Source organism: Megalops cyprinoides, chromosome 15, assembly GCF_013368585.1.
Source record: "Megalops cyprinoides isolate fMegCyp1 chromosome 15, fMegCyp1.pri, whole genome shotgun sequence".
NCBI classification, from domain to species: domain Eukaryota; kingdom Metazoa; phylum Chordata; class Actinopteri; order Elopiformes; family Megalopidae; genus Megalops; species Megalops cyprinoides.
In genome coordinates this window covers 8,146,196-8,164,155 of record NC_050597.1, presented here as the reverse complement: position 1 = coordinate 8,164,155, position 17,960 = coordinate 8,146,196, and the positions used below count along the sequence as shown (strand labels likewise).

Here is a 17,960-nt window from a genome sequence, read left to right as displayed (position 1 = left end):
GATCATACGGACATGGAAGGCAAACAATGAATGTTTGGGTACTCGGTGTACCTCTGTCAGTGTTAGTACATGTTTCCACAGTAAGTATGTGTGGACTTATTCCTACTGGGAATAATTACCACTTACTCATCAGCTGTGAGATGCCATCATCAACAATGTAAAATAATGTATGTGGTATAATTCAAACAGTTTAATTTCAACAAATGTCAATAATATGATGAATGTAAAAACTGAATAATTACAACTAAACACTGTCAAAACCCTGTCAATGTTTAACAATCAGAGAGAATGTACACAATCTAATAACATACAAAATATCAAAATATATAATGGACAGAGAACCAACCAAATATTCTTCACGTTTCATAAAAAGGGTTCTGAGTAAAATCTTTGTCCATTCTAATCAGTCTTCAAATGAAAAATCTTTGCATTTCAAGAATTAGTGTTTCAGGTCACCTCGTCTGTTGGAGAATTTTACTTTTTCAGTGGCAGTAGGTTGCAGTGAGGAAACTGGATGGTTAACTTGTAGAGAGTGGACAGCAACAGGATAATGGAGAACAGCTGGGTCAGGCAAGGAATTCTCTGGGTTGCTAGGCACCAACAAGCATCATCACATCATGTCAGCCAATTGCTTCCACTTCAAATCACCTAAAGCCAGGTATTGATATCTTGTCCATATCTATTTACACTTACAGAGCTAGTACTGACATGCATTATGCTTGTTGTGCTTACAGGTCCCTCTCCTTCCCCAGCCTGCACCTGCTTTTGGCTTTGCCTAACAGGGTGCCAGGCAGCTACTGTGCCCCCTAACCTCAGCCCGCTGGTCACACATGCTGGGTGTCAGTGTGTTTCTACCTGGGAGGGGGGGTGCTTCCTGAAAGGTGCAAGATCAAAGGTCAAGACTAGATGCTATACGTGCATGTTCATTTCAATGAACAATAAATCTGTGTTTTCCAAATGCACAAGTTTCCCTTACTGAAACCGTACTGTGATGCTCTGCAGTTTCATAGAACATATTTAATTATATTGGCACGTAATTAAAAGGATGACAGCTTTTGTGAAAGATTGGTTATTTTCCCGCTCCCATGTACTAATAAATCACTATACTCTATATTTAGAGTATATAAATTAGTGTAACTCATTGATGATTCTTCAGATTCAATTTTCAACAGTTAGCATCCCACTACAAAAACATGTACATTCCTTTTTCATTCATTTTGGAATCTTGCCCATCAGGCAATAGAGCGTAATTCAAGGACCATGGAATGCTTATGAGGGATTTAAATTGTAAAATTATGGAAGAAACATTTCAGGATATGTTGAGAGTACCTGCTGACTCAGAGCAGAGCAGCACACTATTAAAGGAAATGAAGAGTCAGGTAAGGGGCACAGCCAGAGAAGGAGACTGGAGTGAAGAGGAGGACAGGTTAGTGAAAAGGCTGGCAGGGAGTCACCTTCCTGCTCACCGTACCCCTCCAAAGGAAACACTCCCAGCTGAGCAAAATTATCACACACACACACACACACTCACACACAAACATGCACATACAGGGCACACTTGGATACACATACATGTATACACACAAAAATATGCAAATAAAGTACACACACACACACAAACATACACATACAGGACACACTCACACACTCACACACACACACACACACACACACACACACACACACACACACACACACACACACACACCCCAAGGAGAGACAGTGGCCTTTCAGAGTACAATTACCTCACACTGTGATAAAGACCTCCTTGTGCCTTCTTTGGTACTTGTGCAATTCAGGGTAATGTTGTTTCATATATACAAAAACAAACAAGCAAATGAATCATATTACTATATTACAGTTGTGGAAGGTCAACCTGTTACAGTTCTTACTGTTGTATACATAGAAGTAAACCTGTTGTTTGGATTATGAATTGCCAGCACCCTGAGTCAACTGTCTTTAACAATAAGCCCCCCAGCAAACAGATGTACACACACACACACACACACACACTCACACACACACACACACACACTCACACACACACACACACACGCACGCGCTTGCCAACTACGTTCTTTCATGAGGCACAGAAAAACCTGTTGTGTTCACTGGTGTGTTCATAACATTCTAGTACTTTTCAAAGTGTTTACGTAATTCTGCTATTATTGAAAATGACATTGCTCCTACAAGTCTTTTCTTGTCCTCAAATATCTGTCACTACTAAACAACACATCAGGCTTGGGCCCCTAATTTACAACAGCAAATTGTGTTAGATGAGTTCTACAACAGAATTACTGCGCAAACAGTTAAATTGTCAGAACTTGTCTATGCATTAATTTGCATAATAGGCCCTAAGTGTCCATGTTAATGGTGCTGCTGAATTATCAAAACACGCACTATTCTGGCTTGTAAAACCAATATATTCACACTGCACAAATAATTCCTACTACCTCTGCCTTTCAGAGAAGTCACTCTTCATGATCAAAACACTCTGGACACACAAAACGACTTTACTCACAGGTACTACGATCTAGACTGACAGTCTACATGACCAGTGACAGTCTACATGACCACAAATACTTCACTCAACATCAGTCAGGGGAGACTGGTAAAGCATTAATTTTCACTTTGCAATGAACCCCAACATTATAACAAATAACAGGGGAGAACTGATGCTGTTCTTTGTCTGGTACTTGCTCACTAGCAAGCTGGTTAAACCAGGGGGAGTGATAGCGTTTCAAAGGAGGGACTAGCTTACCTCCTAGATGCGTAAACAACACATGCATCATTTTTGTTTCCAACAGGAAAACCTAAAACCCTTTGTCAAGTCACCGTACCATAATTTTGATGGCAAGCAGTTGTGGTATGAGGGGTATAACCCACTCCAAGCCATGCCGTTGTATGGAGATAATTCAAAAGTACAACAAAATAATCAAATAAATCAGAAAAAGGAAAGAAAGGATATGACAAAAATCAGTTCTATATTCTTGCAAAAGCCTCCCTAATCTAGCAGTTAGAAGCGACAAGCTCAAGTAGTTCCGGGAATCTTGTATGGCGGTTATTCACAGAACTACTGTTTTCAATTTGCATACTGGCTCATTTGAAAAAGCTGAGCCACCAGTTGTCATAATGGTGTACAGTTACACAGCAAGCTAGTTTAAGCCTCAACAGATCCTGAAGTTACTGATTTTATTTGTCTTGCATTTGTTATAAACATATTTTCAGTATGTCTGACATGGCACAAGGTATAAATAATTCATAATTCTACTATCAGTTGTCCTTAGTTTTAAAAGTTTAACTGTAACATACCTTCCATAACATAGACCAGTGATCCCACGTCACCTTCCTTGATAATGCAGCTGTCTTTGCCATATTCAACCGGATACATGCAGTCTACAATTTCCTGGATCTGAGATAACTCTAGGTTCTTCATGAAGTCATTGTCCAGAATAGCTCCCTTGATTAAGTCCTTGGACCTGCAAATGAAGGTGAACACGGAGAAAAATGACTTTTTGTTAGAGTTCAGGCAGACATTTCTCACATTTCAGTCAGGCATCCTCCCCCTCAGATTACTCTGCTGTAAACTAAAACTGGAGCTGTAGTTAAACTTTATTTCAGTAAACACAGCGGAACAAAACCGCACAGAAATAAACTTGCTCAGAGGACATGTTTGTGCAGTTCCCATTCAAAGATCACCCCTGAATCCATCGCGTCTGGTCAGCCTTGAAATACCCAACAATCAGCAGCAAAGTCCAAGCAATCTGCCAGATAGAATCTAGACTGAGGCCAGAGCAAAGTTGCTCCTTTCCGAAACCAGCACACCGTTCCTCCAATCTGAGAAAAGCAGACAGCTCCTCAGCTCTGAAGCCAGAAGACAACTCTTCCAGCCTGAAGCCAGAACACAGCTCTTCCAGCGAAAAGCCAGCTCACTCACAGCCAGACTAAAGCCATGCATTTAAACTGCATGTGTACAGCCTGTGTCTGCACTTGTAGTTTTGGGAGAAAATAACAAGCACCCAAAGCTATAGTGCTGTGATAATTCTAAATGTTTATTTTCAATATCTACATGCCAATTTTCTCTAATAGGAAGTATGTAAACATCAATTTCCAATTTCTGTATTTATATATATATATATATATATATATATATATATATATATATATATATATATAGAAAATGGGGTCTCTTAATTACAGAAACTACAGTGAAGCTTCCATTCAAACCCCTGGTGCATTTCAAGCTCTCTTTGAACATCATAATTACACTGCTGCACTGTTAATATACAAAGGCACACAAAGGTTCTACCATCCACTATTATACCAGTTTCAACTAGATGTGAATGCTGTATGGTGACACACTGTTTATTGAAACATGTAATGTTCATCTCTTGTTGGAATAATGGCATTAAAGGATCAATGAATACATTTGTATTTGTATGACAAATGACTTGCATGGTGCATTTGAAGGATACAAGACCGTAACAGGCAGGGCCACTGGAGAATGGGTGATTTCAACATTTTTTCCATTTGCTGAAAACCATAATATTCATTTTCACTTTTAGTGGAAAGCCTGAGCCAGTCCAGTTATCCTGCTGTCCCACTCATTTGAATTTTCCACATTTGGAAGCTGAATGCAAACTCACTGGCATTTTTTGCATATTATTTACATCTGTTTTGTAAAACACTGTTTGTACATCATGCAAACCTGCTTACTGGACGACATAGTATTGTCTGTATCATCAAATGTGATAGACAGGCTTGCATGCAGTTTGAAACAATTACATCACATAAGTGAGAATCAAGGTAAAAATCTGTGCTCCTAATTTGAGATTTTTTAGTAGCTAGTTACTAGTTAAGGAGTGCTGGTAACCTAGTTATGTACATAAAATCATTCAAAAGTATGTGAATGATTTTCAATCTACAGACTAAAAACACTTTTGCTGAAACAAATTAATGTGTGTACTGTAACACTGTATGACACAAAATTAATAATCAAATTGTGCATTATTCTAAATACTTTTTCTGAAACTTGGGTAGCAAGTTGAAACATGTAACAAGTTGCAATGTACAGATTCCAATTTTGAACATGTATTTTTTACTTTTTCTCAAGTGAAAAGTGACACACACATTAATACTGAAATACTGGTCACAGACATAAAATATTCATCATCAGATTCATCATCAGACTCATGCATGTTTGATTTTCTTTTGAACTCTCTAACATAAGAACTCAAAGGAAATCTTTCTCATATCTGATCAACTGACTACTCAACTCACGGCTGCTGCTGCATTGACTTCAGGCAAAAAAAAAAAAAACATTTTCCTTCGAAATAAACTGAACAGACACAGCAGTCATTCTCCCATAACATTACACATGTGAGACAATGCCAGCCCTTCTTGTCCTGTGAAACCAGAACTAAAAATAAAAGTTTAAGTTGGGTGCAACAGTTCAACCGCCCCACTCTCATTAAAAATCATCCATGATTTCTGTGGCTATTCTTCCCCAGAAATTGATGGTAATGTTGAGAAAGATGAAATTTGCTAAAGACACCTCTTATCAGTGCATGTGTTCATCACAACTTACACAATTAAATGTATTTACATGTACATAAAAAACACTCATAAACACACTGAGATTTATCATATGAAAACAGAATGATCGGGGTTAGGAGTTCAGGTCTGCAGCTCCACATAACAGTGATTAAGGCTGACAGACAACAGAAGAACATGGGCTGGTTAAGAACAGTCAACTGCATGAACCTCAAATCAAGAGTTACCGGATAAAGAAGTAAAACAAACTCTTTACATGAAAAGAGACAAAACAAAAAATAGATGAAGTTGGGTGAAAATACTGAAGGGGAAATCCCCTTTTAAGGAGTCTTGTTGTTAAAATGCAACTCTTCTCCTTTGATTGATCCAAACCAAATTAATCAACAAAAACCAAGCACACTCTTAATTGTGCAGTAATTAAGCATGCTTTTACTCTTAATTGTGCAGTAATTAACCAAGCTTTCACTCTTAATTGTGCAGTTAGCTAGCTAGACCTTTCACTCTTGGAATCATGGAATACCCACAGTGCATTGCTGCTTATGACTCTCTCTACATTCAAAACATTTACTCATTTACTCAACAGGCAATCATCACACCCTTCCATTTCTGCCCACTCATCCCTTCTCATTCTCACCTTCATCCTCCACAGCAAGAGCTCTATATGGGGGGGGGAGTGGAAAACACCTGTATTTCACTCATCTCCACAGACTCATTTTAGAGAAGGGGAGGAATGGAACCAAACTGCCACAAACAGTTATATTAATTGCAATTTGTTTCTTTCTCTCTTTCTAGTGAAATAGAATTATAGAGCTAAGGGAAGGATGCACAGCTGGTTTCAGGAATAGTTTTTTTAAAGGCACTCATTATTATCACTTATTAACGGTTAGAAGAGATGGAAAATCCTCTCTTCAGAAATCCACACTTGAAAGTGGGTCTTTCACATGGTGGCTTGCTTTGAAAGGCAGTTTCATCTGTAGGTTGCTATCCCTCTCCCTTTTAAAGAAATGAGACAGATACGTGACCTCTAATGAGGCGGCTCAAGTTGTTAAATGAACTGCACAGTAATTACAAGTAACTGAGCACCCCGGCAGGCTTTTCTAAGGAATATGCTCATATTATGGACCCAGATGAAATGCATTGAACAACATCTGACAGATTTACTGTGGCACAGGTGTGAGAGACTCTGGCTTTGTTTATGAGAAGCCAAGACTGGCCAGAAACTTCGCCTACTTCCCTTCTCAGAACTTCCCTTTTTCAACGTTCTCCTTCTTTTCCTTTCTTTTCTTTAGTAAAAGAAGATTTCACAGATCTGTTGAGGCTAGAGAGCTGAATCCAGACCGTTTCCCTTAAAAGGAAAAAATATGCTGCTTTAGGAGGTAGTCTAATGGACACATTCCACAGGACTTTACCAAAACCTTCTGATGAAGAGGGGACAATATGCCTCAGGTTCTCACACAATAAGTAACATAAGCAGTTTGCCACTGAAGCATGAAGCACAACATGAGGTATAAGAGACTACAGTGCAACAGAGATTAAAACTATTGCAGTTGTTTCCCTTAACTTATCAGATATTTGCTTTTCAACCAGACATATGACCTCCGTGAGTGAAGCTATGCACCATAATGAAAATATTTGTTTCTATTTAAGCAACAAGTCGTAAGTCTGTCCAATGAGCCTGATGAATAAGTGGAAAAAAGTCACTGCAGATATTAACAGCATGAAAATAGGAACATGACCTCAGTCTCAAATAATTTAAGGAAAGGTAATAGAAACATTGTGACTTAAGCTTCCTCAGTTCAAACCCTTTAAAAGCCAGCAAAACTCTTCTTTCACACTGAAGTATGCACATTTCTAGCAATATTTCTTTACATGACACCGCAGAAACTCAATGAACCCAGACCGTTCCTGACAGACAAAAATTCATGGCGAATAAATCAGATTCCACTCGATGAGAATGAAATCACAAAAGAAAACCTTACAGATGTAATGATTTAATGAATGGACTGAAAGGTAATCATAGAGCAACATGCTATCTGCTGACATTATCAAACAGCATTAAATCAAGAGAGCCAACACTCTTAGCACAAGGAGCAAAAACCAGCATTTTGCTTTGAACATCTGAGGTGAGAATGCTCTTTTCCAGACATTCAAAATACTTGACACTGAAGTTAAATGTACATTACAACACAATCCAATATTACTGGAGAGTTGATGTGATATGCAGAACTAAAGAATGCCAAAATGATGTTTGTTATAAGACAATTAAGCCAAAGCAGGGATATTATTATGGAGATTCCTAGAAAGAAGTGACTGCCCTCAGCCTCCCCCCTCCCCCCCAGAAATATACCTAAACTTTCAAAGGAACAACAAGGTGAGCTCTTCGGTATAAATATCTGATGTGAAAATAGTGTCTTGCTTACTATTGGTATGCAAACAAGATTGCAAAGTTGGAACATGTTGCTCTCAGGTAGGACAAACATAGTAATTTAACAGACAAATACTAATGTTTGATTATCTACAAAGACCACTTCATTTCAGAAGCAGAATTTAAAAGATAAGCATAAGCACAAACTCAAGTGTGATTCATATTTCCATACAATTTCATATGTAAGTTGTTCAAAAGCACTTGAAGGTTTAGATTGTTATGTGACACACTGCCTGAATATACTAAAATCAGTACATAAAAGTACATAGTTTACTAAATGCTAACTTACACAGCCTTTTCATTTATGTCCAGCCTGAAAACAATGTACCTAACAGAAAACAAAACACTTCCTAAAATTTGTAATTGAAAAATTCAGCCCAAACCAGACTGAAACTACTGAAGACTCTTCTACACATGTTTAGTACATCCATGTAAATACTTTCCGTTTAGCCTTGCCAGTTACATTTTTTTTCTCTGGCCTTGGATGAAACATAAGCTATTAACTGATTTTTAAAAACTACATATTGGTGTACTGTTTTGTCAGGCTGTTTCATCTTTGGATTATTAAATTCATGCAGTGAACCATTACAGGACAGCACAAAACCGAAGAAGCTTTACGTGATTTATGAGTTTAGTCCAACTGTGTCACAGAGGTTTCAAAAATCATTCAGTGAGCTCCATCAGAAATGTCTTACAGTGTAAGCTGTGTGGCTGGGTGCAGTCTGCAGCCTTGGAAAACATCTAGTGGATGTGGAATCCGGGGTTATAAAACACACAGCCTGAGACACGGAGCCTTTGTGTATTATCCAAACAGAACAGAGAAGCCCAGCCAGTGGATTGGAATGGGCTTTCTGTGGCATGGCTGAACTGCACTGGCATGTAGGAAAGAGATGAGCTTTTCTTTTCCAGTCGGTCAACACACCTCACACGTCGACGCTCCGATAAAACTGTCAAAACATGCTGCTTTTTGCAAACTCCTGCAAAACCAAACTGGCTTGCATGCTGACATTTGTCAGCCCACTACACACGGTTATTCTCATTTTTTCATTACAAAGTTTTGAAAGGATCGATGCTTAGGACATAAAACAGCTGATGTATAATATACACAGCGCAAAACAACATACATTTCTACTGATCTTCTGCTCTCCTCCCAGTTTATATATTATGGGTGCAGCTCACTCTATTTTAAACCACGAAAAGATATTCTATCCAAATTATAAAATGATCACAAATAATCCTGAGAGATATCCTGAAACCAGTCTCTCAGATGACCACTGGAAAGTTGAAAAATTATTGTAATGTAACCATCGGAACTTGATTTTTTTAATCAAATACCAAAACAGCACCAGCAGCAGTGTATTGTACTCTTACCTTTTCTTGTGCGGACTGAACTACAATAATACAGATATGGGAAAGAGCACCATAGAAACGTACCAGTCTCATCGGAAATTCATCCTTTGGGTGACTGTGAGTGATCTATCATAAGGGATATATGATTAGCTAATAAATAACAGTTCTGGTTGCATGCACCAGGGGTTGAGAGGTTTATACAATGTTTCGCTCTATGTACAGGCCAGCTGGCATTATGTGGCTCACATCAAGATGCAAATAAATGTCTATAAATTCACCCTGTGGGGTGAACTTGTTATCACCGAGTTTGTTAAACAAACATCCCTAGTGAAGCATTAGTCAGTTTATGTCCTTGATCCAACAGAATACCTCTCTAGTCTGGACCATTTCAGGCAACATTATCTTGACATTTTGTCAACAATAGGCCATGTGTTTAGTTTTGTTTTGTTCTTGGTGAAATACAACTTAATGAGAACCAATCAAAATGTGACATTAAGGTAGGGTCGGCCACTGATCCTATAATATATTATATTACCCCATAACTCTACAGGTCGTTTCTAACTGTAGCAGCAAAAGACAAGTACTTTTCATAGCGCTTTTATAACGCTAATTGGCTACATCTAGCACAGAACTCCAGATGTGAGACTCATTTACGTTTTCATACGTTGACTGTAACAAATGTAAAATAAAGTGTAATTTACACAAAGTTCATCCAGGTAGTACTTGACTCTCTTGTACAGCATTTCAAATTACTCTGAGTGCCCATGCTACTAAGAAGTGGACAAAGTTAACGGACTTAAAGGAATCTGGAAAATCAAGCAACTGCCAGAACATTCTAGTTAGAGTTTCAATAAAGGTTAAAAAGCAAAGCTTAAAAGAGGTTCGGAATGTGCTGGGAAAGATGCACTTTAAGATCAACCTCACAAATAAACACCTACTGTTGGCTCTTGGAGTAGAACGGCAGGGTAACGTGGCTGAGATCCTGGATATCAAAAGCAGTGGGCTCGGCTGAAATTGCCTGTCTCTTGGTCCTTTGCTGTTCCTGCAAGACGCTCCGTTTGTGGACTTGCTGGGTAGCCGGTTTAATAACAGAGCGGTATTTATCCAATTCATTCTGCAGTTTCTGGATCAGCTCGTCCTTCTGATCGAGTTCCAGTTCCAGCTCATCGATAAGTGCATCTCGCTGTCTTAATTCCTCGATCTTCTCTTGTAATGCGTATTGGAGATCGCGCAACGTGCCCATAGTCGAAAATCAAGGTTTCTGAGGAGCTGCAAACTTCAGAAAACTTATGCTTATTGACACCGTCCAACAAAATGTACCAGACTGTCACTACAGTCGCTGTTTAAAAAATACCTCCTGCGACGTTGACTATCAACTGAAATAATCTAAGACTGCCTGGTGGCTACCAATCGCAGGTATAACGGATAAAGTGGCAAAGAACAGACGTGAGCGCCTGCAGCGTCGAAGCGTGAGCATGTTAAATTTCACACAGCAACATTTCTCTCCCTCAACTACGTCAGCGGCTCCGGTACTGAGAGCTCGAGAGGCGCCTGCAGGATGCCGAAACACAGTGCATTAGCTGCCAGAGTAACAAGTGTGAGGATCTCCTTAACGCTGCGCAGAACCAATGGGTAGCATGCTCTGACGCGCCTCGCCGGTAGCAAGAGTCGGTAAAGTGGCACCTGCGTGCGGAACTTTGGAAATCACATTAAACGTGGTGAGGACCGATGTATAAAACGACTCAGCGCTTCGTAAATAAACAAATCAAATAATAAAAATAACAATGGCATCATTTCAACTGGTGCCAAAAATGGGTGAAATTGGGCGTGATGCCGGTAATATTTTACACCAGCATTTGATTATACAGTGTGTGCGCAAAACAAAGTGCGACTTTGCACTGCGAAAAAGCTTTTCACCATTGGCTTTATTACAATGAAGGCATAATCAAAACACATCAGAAATAGTGAAACTGCACTAACACACTAGTACACCACAGGTATTCCACTGAAATATTCTGACTGCATACATAAATATTTTTGTGACAGGGTGTTTTTTTTTTTTTAGAAAGCCTGTCGAGTGTTCATTTGAGTAATGGATGTTAAGGGGGAGGTTTGAAATTAGCACAGCTCCATTGGTATTGCTATGCCAACATCCACATAATTTTCTGCTGCACTTGAAGTTCACCTTAATGTGCACTTCCTACATTTTATTGACCTCACTGGGCTCAAAAATGAAGCCACTTAGTTCTGCCACAGCTATGAGCTATGTGTTTAATGATCCCACACCTACACTGACAGGAAAAACAAACCTCAGAATCTGAAAGTCAAGGACCGGCATCTTATTCTAGACTTCTTTTCAGAACAGAGCAGGAAATGTGGCTTCTGTCGTGCACATGCCTGATGAGTTTATCTGTCATGTCTGTATGACTTCCCACAAGGCAGAGGTTAAGGCACTCTATTTGTAATTAGAGGGTTGAAGGTTTGATCATCATATGGCACATAACTGCAGTGCTTTAAGTGAATCACTTCTGAAAATATGCAGCGTCATGAGTGAATAATATGAGAAAAATTATAAGCTATATGAATGTTATTCACACTTCAAGGGTGTCTGTGATGTGAATAAACAGTATTGATAATAAGAAGTATAGAGAAGCATCTTTTTTTCATAAATGGTTCCTATATTTTACTTGGCATACATTTTTACCGTCAGTATATGCAATATATATACATCACGTTGGAATTTGAGATGCTACATTGCCACATTTTGCCACATTTTCTAATGGATCACTTGCTCCTAAAATAAAATTCACATTGCCATTTTTAGACCTAAATAGTAGATTTTAATTTCTCACATTATTAGAGCGTAATAATTCTTGAGTTCTCACTACTGTACACAGGCTATCCGTGGCGATGATCGTTTTAGAGGAGAAAGCAGAGTAAACGCGCCCTCTTGTGGTTGTCTGTAAAGTCATGCTCTAAAGAAGGACGTGAACAAGACTTAAAGGCGTGGTTAAAAAAAAAATCTGCTAAATAACGAAGAACCTTTAACCAGCACTCACCGCTGCTAATAAATCAAACATAATTAAAGTGCTCTCATCCTATAATTAAATACATAACAAAATGCTAGACCAGGGTCATGCTGTGACGGCCTTATAATTCAGAGTGACAAGATGATTGTCATAAACCATTCATGATTAAGAAGATTTAAGATGCGCACCAAGGTCCAGTTAAAAGGCTGCTGTTGAGGCCGTGTTAATTTAGCCCTGTGATTTAGCTCCGCAGGACACAGACCTCAGCGGCTTGGAGAACGGGTGCATAAGAGGGGATGGTAATACGAGAGTCACGTCTGCTTCCGGCACTGGAGTGGAGGCTGCTGGCGTAAGTGTTCCTCTTAAGTGCAGGCCCAATCTGGATCTCACTCTGCCCCTTCTCAAGTGTGTCTGAAGGAGGCTGGCCGCAGAGATTCTTACGGGGCGTTCTGTGAGTGCGGGGGAATAGCGATCTCTCCCGCGGTCAGATGTGCTTTCCTGCACACAGGTCCTGGCATAACCGTCCCCCCTTATGCCTCCCTGTCAGCCTGCTGTCCAGAAGCGATACAGTGCAGCGCAGCAGGCCTTACATTTCAATGACAGGGGGAAACGGGCTCAAGGAGGGAGGCTGCAGGTCAGTCCGCTCAAACGTTGAAAAGGCAACATGCAATTTTCTTCGCTGGAACATATATATTTCCTTATTTTTCTACAAAATTTGCTATTTGAACTTTGACAATAATTTTTTACTATGACAAAACGCAAAGCACCCTGTTAAAGAAAAGAAATATGTAAATGGCACATTCAAGCATATTTAAAGATTTGTATCCAAAAACATTTAGGCTGTTAGACTGCCAGTTCAGTATGGAAAATGTACATAGAGATAGCTTAGTTTGTTCACCAGCATTACCGACTGATACAGGACATTGTTTTTGAATATTAGAACACATACCTCTGAACAAAAGCAGTCAGTTTGTCATGCTGAGGGTAACAAATTTGTCGTGACTGTCTCTTAATAATGCAATTTTAAAAATGATTCCCATGCAGATTATACTTGTTCTTTCTAATTTAATCAACTGAGCTTGTAATTATCCCATAGCTTTCATCCCTGGAGCACTGCAGTTAAAATTAATTGTATTAGAATGTAATCAGGAAGAAAAGTATTATACAAATGTGTGTGTAAGCATAGTTCACTAAATGAGTTTTATCAGGTGAGTCTTTGGTAGCCCAGGTGACTCCAAATCTAGTCCCAAGGAGTCTCTCTCCTCATTGAAAATCATTGAGTCTTTGGATATATCTTGTATATTCTATATGTTGCATAATAGAATAAGCTCAAGTCACATTTTTCCAATGTTTTAACGAGAGCACCCTCAAGGTGTATCCATCATATTTCATATAGTTTTTTTCATTTAAGGGATCCTGAAGCTCATCTCTGATACATCGAAAGACATAATATAATATAATACAGTATAATATAATACAATATAATATAATATAATATAATATAATATAATATAATACGATAATAAAATATTATATAATATAACATAGAAAGCAGTTTTAGCATCCTGAATTAAAACTTCTGTATTATTATTATTGTTATTATTATTATTATTATTATTATTATTATTAGGCTAGATAAGAGTAAAACCTGGTGTCACAGTTTTGTTTTGTCCAGATTTAACATGTATCTCTCTCTCTCCAGAGCAGTGTTCTCTGCTGTTCTCAGTACCCTTCAATGATCCTTTCTATAAGCAAGGTTTGAATTTCACTCTGATAAACTTCCTGCCCTGCCCCTTCCTATTCAGATCAATAGAAACCTGATCCGCCGCTCAATAGCATAGTAATCTGATGCATATGACTGCATACCGGTGCCAGATATTAACACTAATGGAGCCGTTTCACCTGGCCCATACCACCGTGAGAGATGGTATCTGGCAGAAAACAGAACCGCTGCAAGACATTCTTCAGACCTCTTTTTCCTCAGACGAAACCTATACCTTCATTATCCGACAGCATCTTTGGTGCTGCTTGCGCACCAGAGGTCCAGCCATGATTTAAACACCAAAGTATGCTGTATTTTCTTTCACAATACAGAATATTTTCAGGCTTACAGCATGCAAATTTCAAAGTCAATTCAGGAAAGGACCTCTGAAGTCAAATCTCTTTTCTCTTTTTTCAAATCCTATGCTGGGAATCTTTCCTTTTAAAGTACTGTTGCTACACATCAGTGTATGATTACACAAAACAGAGATTTGCTGCCACCTAGTGTTTTTTTTTGCAAAAATGTAGTGCAATTTTTTTTAGTAAAGACTGATGATTATGTTTCATGCGTAATATTTTAATATACAACTTTACAATGAACAAGAAATTGTTATACATTTCTATTAATATATATTAATATATATTATATATAATAAGGCAGTATACTCTTGTAACTATATTTTAACTACAATTTAACATCTACTTTTAGCTGCAAAGTAATATATGTGGAGGACTTGACTGATAGTGTGCTAGAAGTGGCCTTGTAAACAAAAGGTTGAATGTTCATTTCCCAGCTGGAGCACTGCTGTTTTTTTCTAAAGTATGAATCATATGAATTCCTCAGGTGCACAAGCAAAATACCTAGCTAAACAACCAAATGATAATAGCTACATCTGAGGTTTGTACAATTATGGCAGTTACCTCAGCCTAACCTTTATAAGTGATTAAATTGTTTAATAGCATGCAGTGGCACTGCAGTTACACTGTGAAGGATGCAGATACCATCTGCTTTGGATATTGTTACTGTTTTTTAATATTTTGCAATAGAATTTGGACTTAAAGGGACAACATAAATTAATATTTCTGTGTGCTTCTGTATACCACTAACAACATACCACCTCACACAGCACAACATCACAGCGGACAGTATATCTGATGCTGGCAATAAGATTCCGAAAGTCATCTGTATTAATATCCACTAGAGGACACAGGTAATAACAGGAGAAGAAGATGTCTAAGATTGAAATGTCAAATTAATTCTGTCTGTTTCCTCAAGAAGTCATCTAGCCATTCCACATTAATTATTAAGCACCAGCCCGAGAGAGAGGCAGGGCAAGTCATATCGACACCAGAAATGAGAAAGATTGGTCTCTCTAATCACATCTGGCTGACAGACAGCTGTCACAATTTCACCACATGGCGCCTTTCAGCATCAGCTGTTCTTGTATACAGAGACAAACTTGTGCTTTGCACAGTGGAGGTCTGTCAGCAGTAGACCATAAACAGTAGGTACCATTTGTGGTCAATTTTTATAATATCATTGGAATAGTACCGAGTGGCACACTCATAACAGGAGGTGTGTGATCATTTCAGCTTCCCCTCGTACCTGTTCTTTTGCATTCATACCTCTGTTAATACGATCTGGTCAAATATAACAATCCTCTCTTCTCTATTATTTATTTATTTTTTTTTTTTATAAAAAATACACAGAGAATACTCACATACTCACAAAATACTTTCATACATCTCCAAATACATTGAAACTGTTTGCCCTATTTTTTACCCTATAAATGTACACACATGTGAAGTGTATCCTTTGACTATGTACTGGAACACCGCTTGAGTGTCATGTCAGGGCAAAAATAATTCACGGACAGCAGAACCTTTATATAAAGTGATGTGACGTGAGCTGTTGTGACACCAATTTACAGAAGAATTCGTCTGCGGCGGGGCGTGACATCGCCAGCTTGAGTTGACCTTCGTTCTGATAGACTGCTGCTGCACAGTACTTGAGTGTCACATCGCTCCATATACGTATAAAAAAAGAAATACTACAGAGAGAAGTTATACTGTAAAAAAATATGGAAACAATTTTACTGTGTATTACAGTTTGTGTTAACAAGGTTTATGTTTCCCATAACATGGTTACAAATTAGCCTCTGTTCAAAAAAGTGAGATGAAACGTGTCACAGATACCTTGCTCAGAACAGTTCAGCACGGTGGCGATGTGACTGCAAGATTGAGACTAGGGAAATGGGTGTCTAATGAATTACAAGGTCTGTCTCCTAGTTTTGACGGGGAAAAGGCAACAGTTTTTCGCTAAAAGGATGTTTAATGCTGTTGCTACCTCCTTACTCAGTAAGATGTCTTTAATTGCATTAAACGAAATAAACGCGTTGCCTTTAGAATTACATAACCTGGTCACAACTCTGTTCTCTTTTAGAGTTAAGATATGTGAATATATGCATTATTATATATTGAAGCTGAATATCATATGCCATATAAGTCTAAAGACAAGATTTGTTGTATGACCAAATGACACATGGGCCTGTAATTTTATGGTTTCATATGATTATATGTATAGCTCAAAGCACTTTCATTTACGCAGTTCTGCATTATCTTGATAGAAGCTTGCTGAATGTGATGATATAGCCTAACTACTGATACTGATAACTAACTACTGATATAGCCTAACTACTCTCCATGGTAACAGTACACGTGTCAGATCAGTTCCATGCAGCGATTTTACCACCCTTTCGTGGATTGAACTGCTTCGTTCCCGTTAGACCCAGTAGCTACTCATTAACAGGATCATCGTAAGAAAATTACTGGCTAGCTCAATCAGGAACAGAATGACTGTTCTGCAACAACAGGGTGGACGCAATGGGCACATGCAGCCTCGGCTAATAGAGTATTAAGTATCACGAGACATGCAGCTCTAAGCATCCAGCTACTTAAAAGCCAATAATGCATTGTACTTCCTCCACCCCATTTCCACTGGGAGTGTAATAATGGACCGGATCAATGAAAACCCCCTGATGCTTCGTCTCTCCTCATAGAGCTTCGTCATCCCTTTCGCATCAAATTGCTTGCCGACTGCGCGCGTGCGTCTGCGTGGAATCAGTGTTCCGACTCTAGCTTCTTTTGGAGAGACTTGTTTTCACAGCCCACGAACCGCTGGGTCTAAAACTGGGTGAATTCAAACTTGCGTGTACCAAACGTCGCTTCTCGTGCAATTTGTTTTTCACTGTTCCCAAATGCATAACAAAAATAATAATTACACTTTCACAGCACAGCAATATAAAGTAGACTACTGATGAAATAAGACGAAACTCGGCACACCTACCGATCAGTCTTGGCGTATTTCCGAAAGGTTTGTCTTGTCAGGTCCGAAAAGGTCTGGGGCTCTGCTGAAATGCCCTGGGCTCGCCTGGTTCTCGGTCCAATGATCTGCGCGCTGGGCAGAACAGACTGACATTTGTGCAGTTTTCTCTTCAGTTCCTGAACCTCGTCTTCCTTTTCGGCAAGGCGTCTTTCCAGGTCTTTTATCCTGTCTTCCTTTATCATGAGAATCTTGGCGAAGTCGTCTTCTAGGTCACTCATTTTCGAACCTGCACAAACTTTACCCCAGCCCGCAAAGCAAACTAACCCCGACAATCCAACGATTCGCGTGGACAAGCCCACGTTTTTCTGAGGGAATACCTGTCACAAGTGGGCGGTGTGGGAGTTGTTCGATTCAAATTGGTGAGTTCACCGAACGTACAAGACCGAAAGGATATTTGAAGTAGCAAGCAATGTGTCTGATGAGCTCTAATCCACAGATCCAACAAGCAGCCGCGGAT

The 17,960-nt window shown here is 39.0% G+C and overlaps 1 protein-coding gene across 3 annotated transcripts in view; it reads right to left on the bottom strand.

Annotated features, from left to right (window-relative positions):
• The window catches only part of LOC118789909 (cGMP-dependent protein kinase 1), a 91,020-nt gene extending 73,299 nt beyond the window's left edge, over positions 1–17,721 (bottom strand). For 2 of the 3 annotated variants that reach the window (XM_036546642.1, XM_036546643.1), the window contains exons 1-2: positions 10,267–10,571; positions 3,313–3,479 (exon numbers count right to left, since the gene is read on the bottom strand). In XM_036546642.1, the coding sequence (XP_036402535.1) occupies positions 3,313–3,479; positions 10,267–10,571 (472 nt within the window). Of the gene's footprint in view, positions 1–3,312; positions 3,480–10,266; positions 10,572–17,464 lie in introns of those variants that run through there. The other variant, XM_036546644.1, reaches the window with a different exon arrangement.
• Positions 17,722–17,960: the final 239 nt, after the last annotated feature.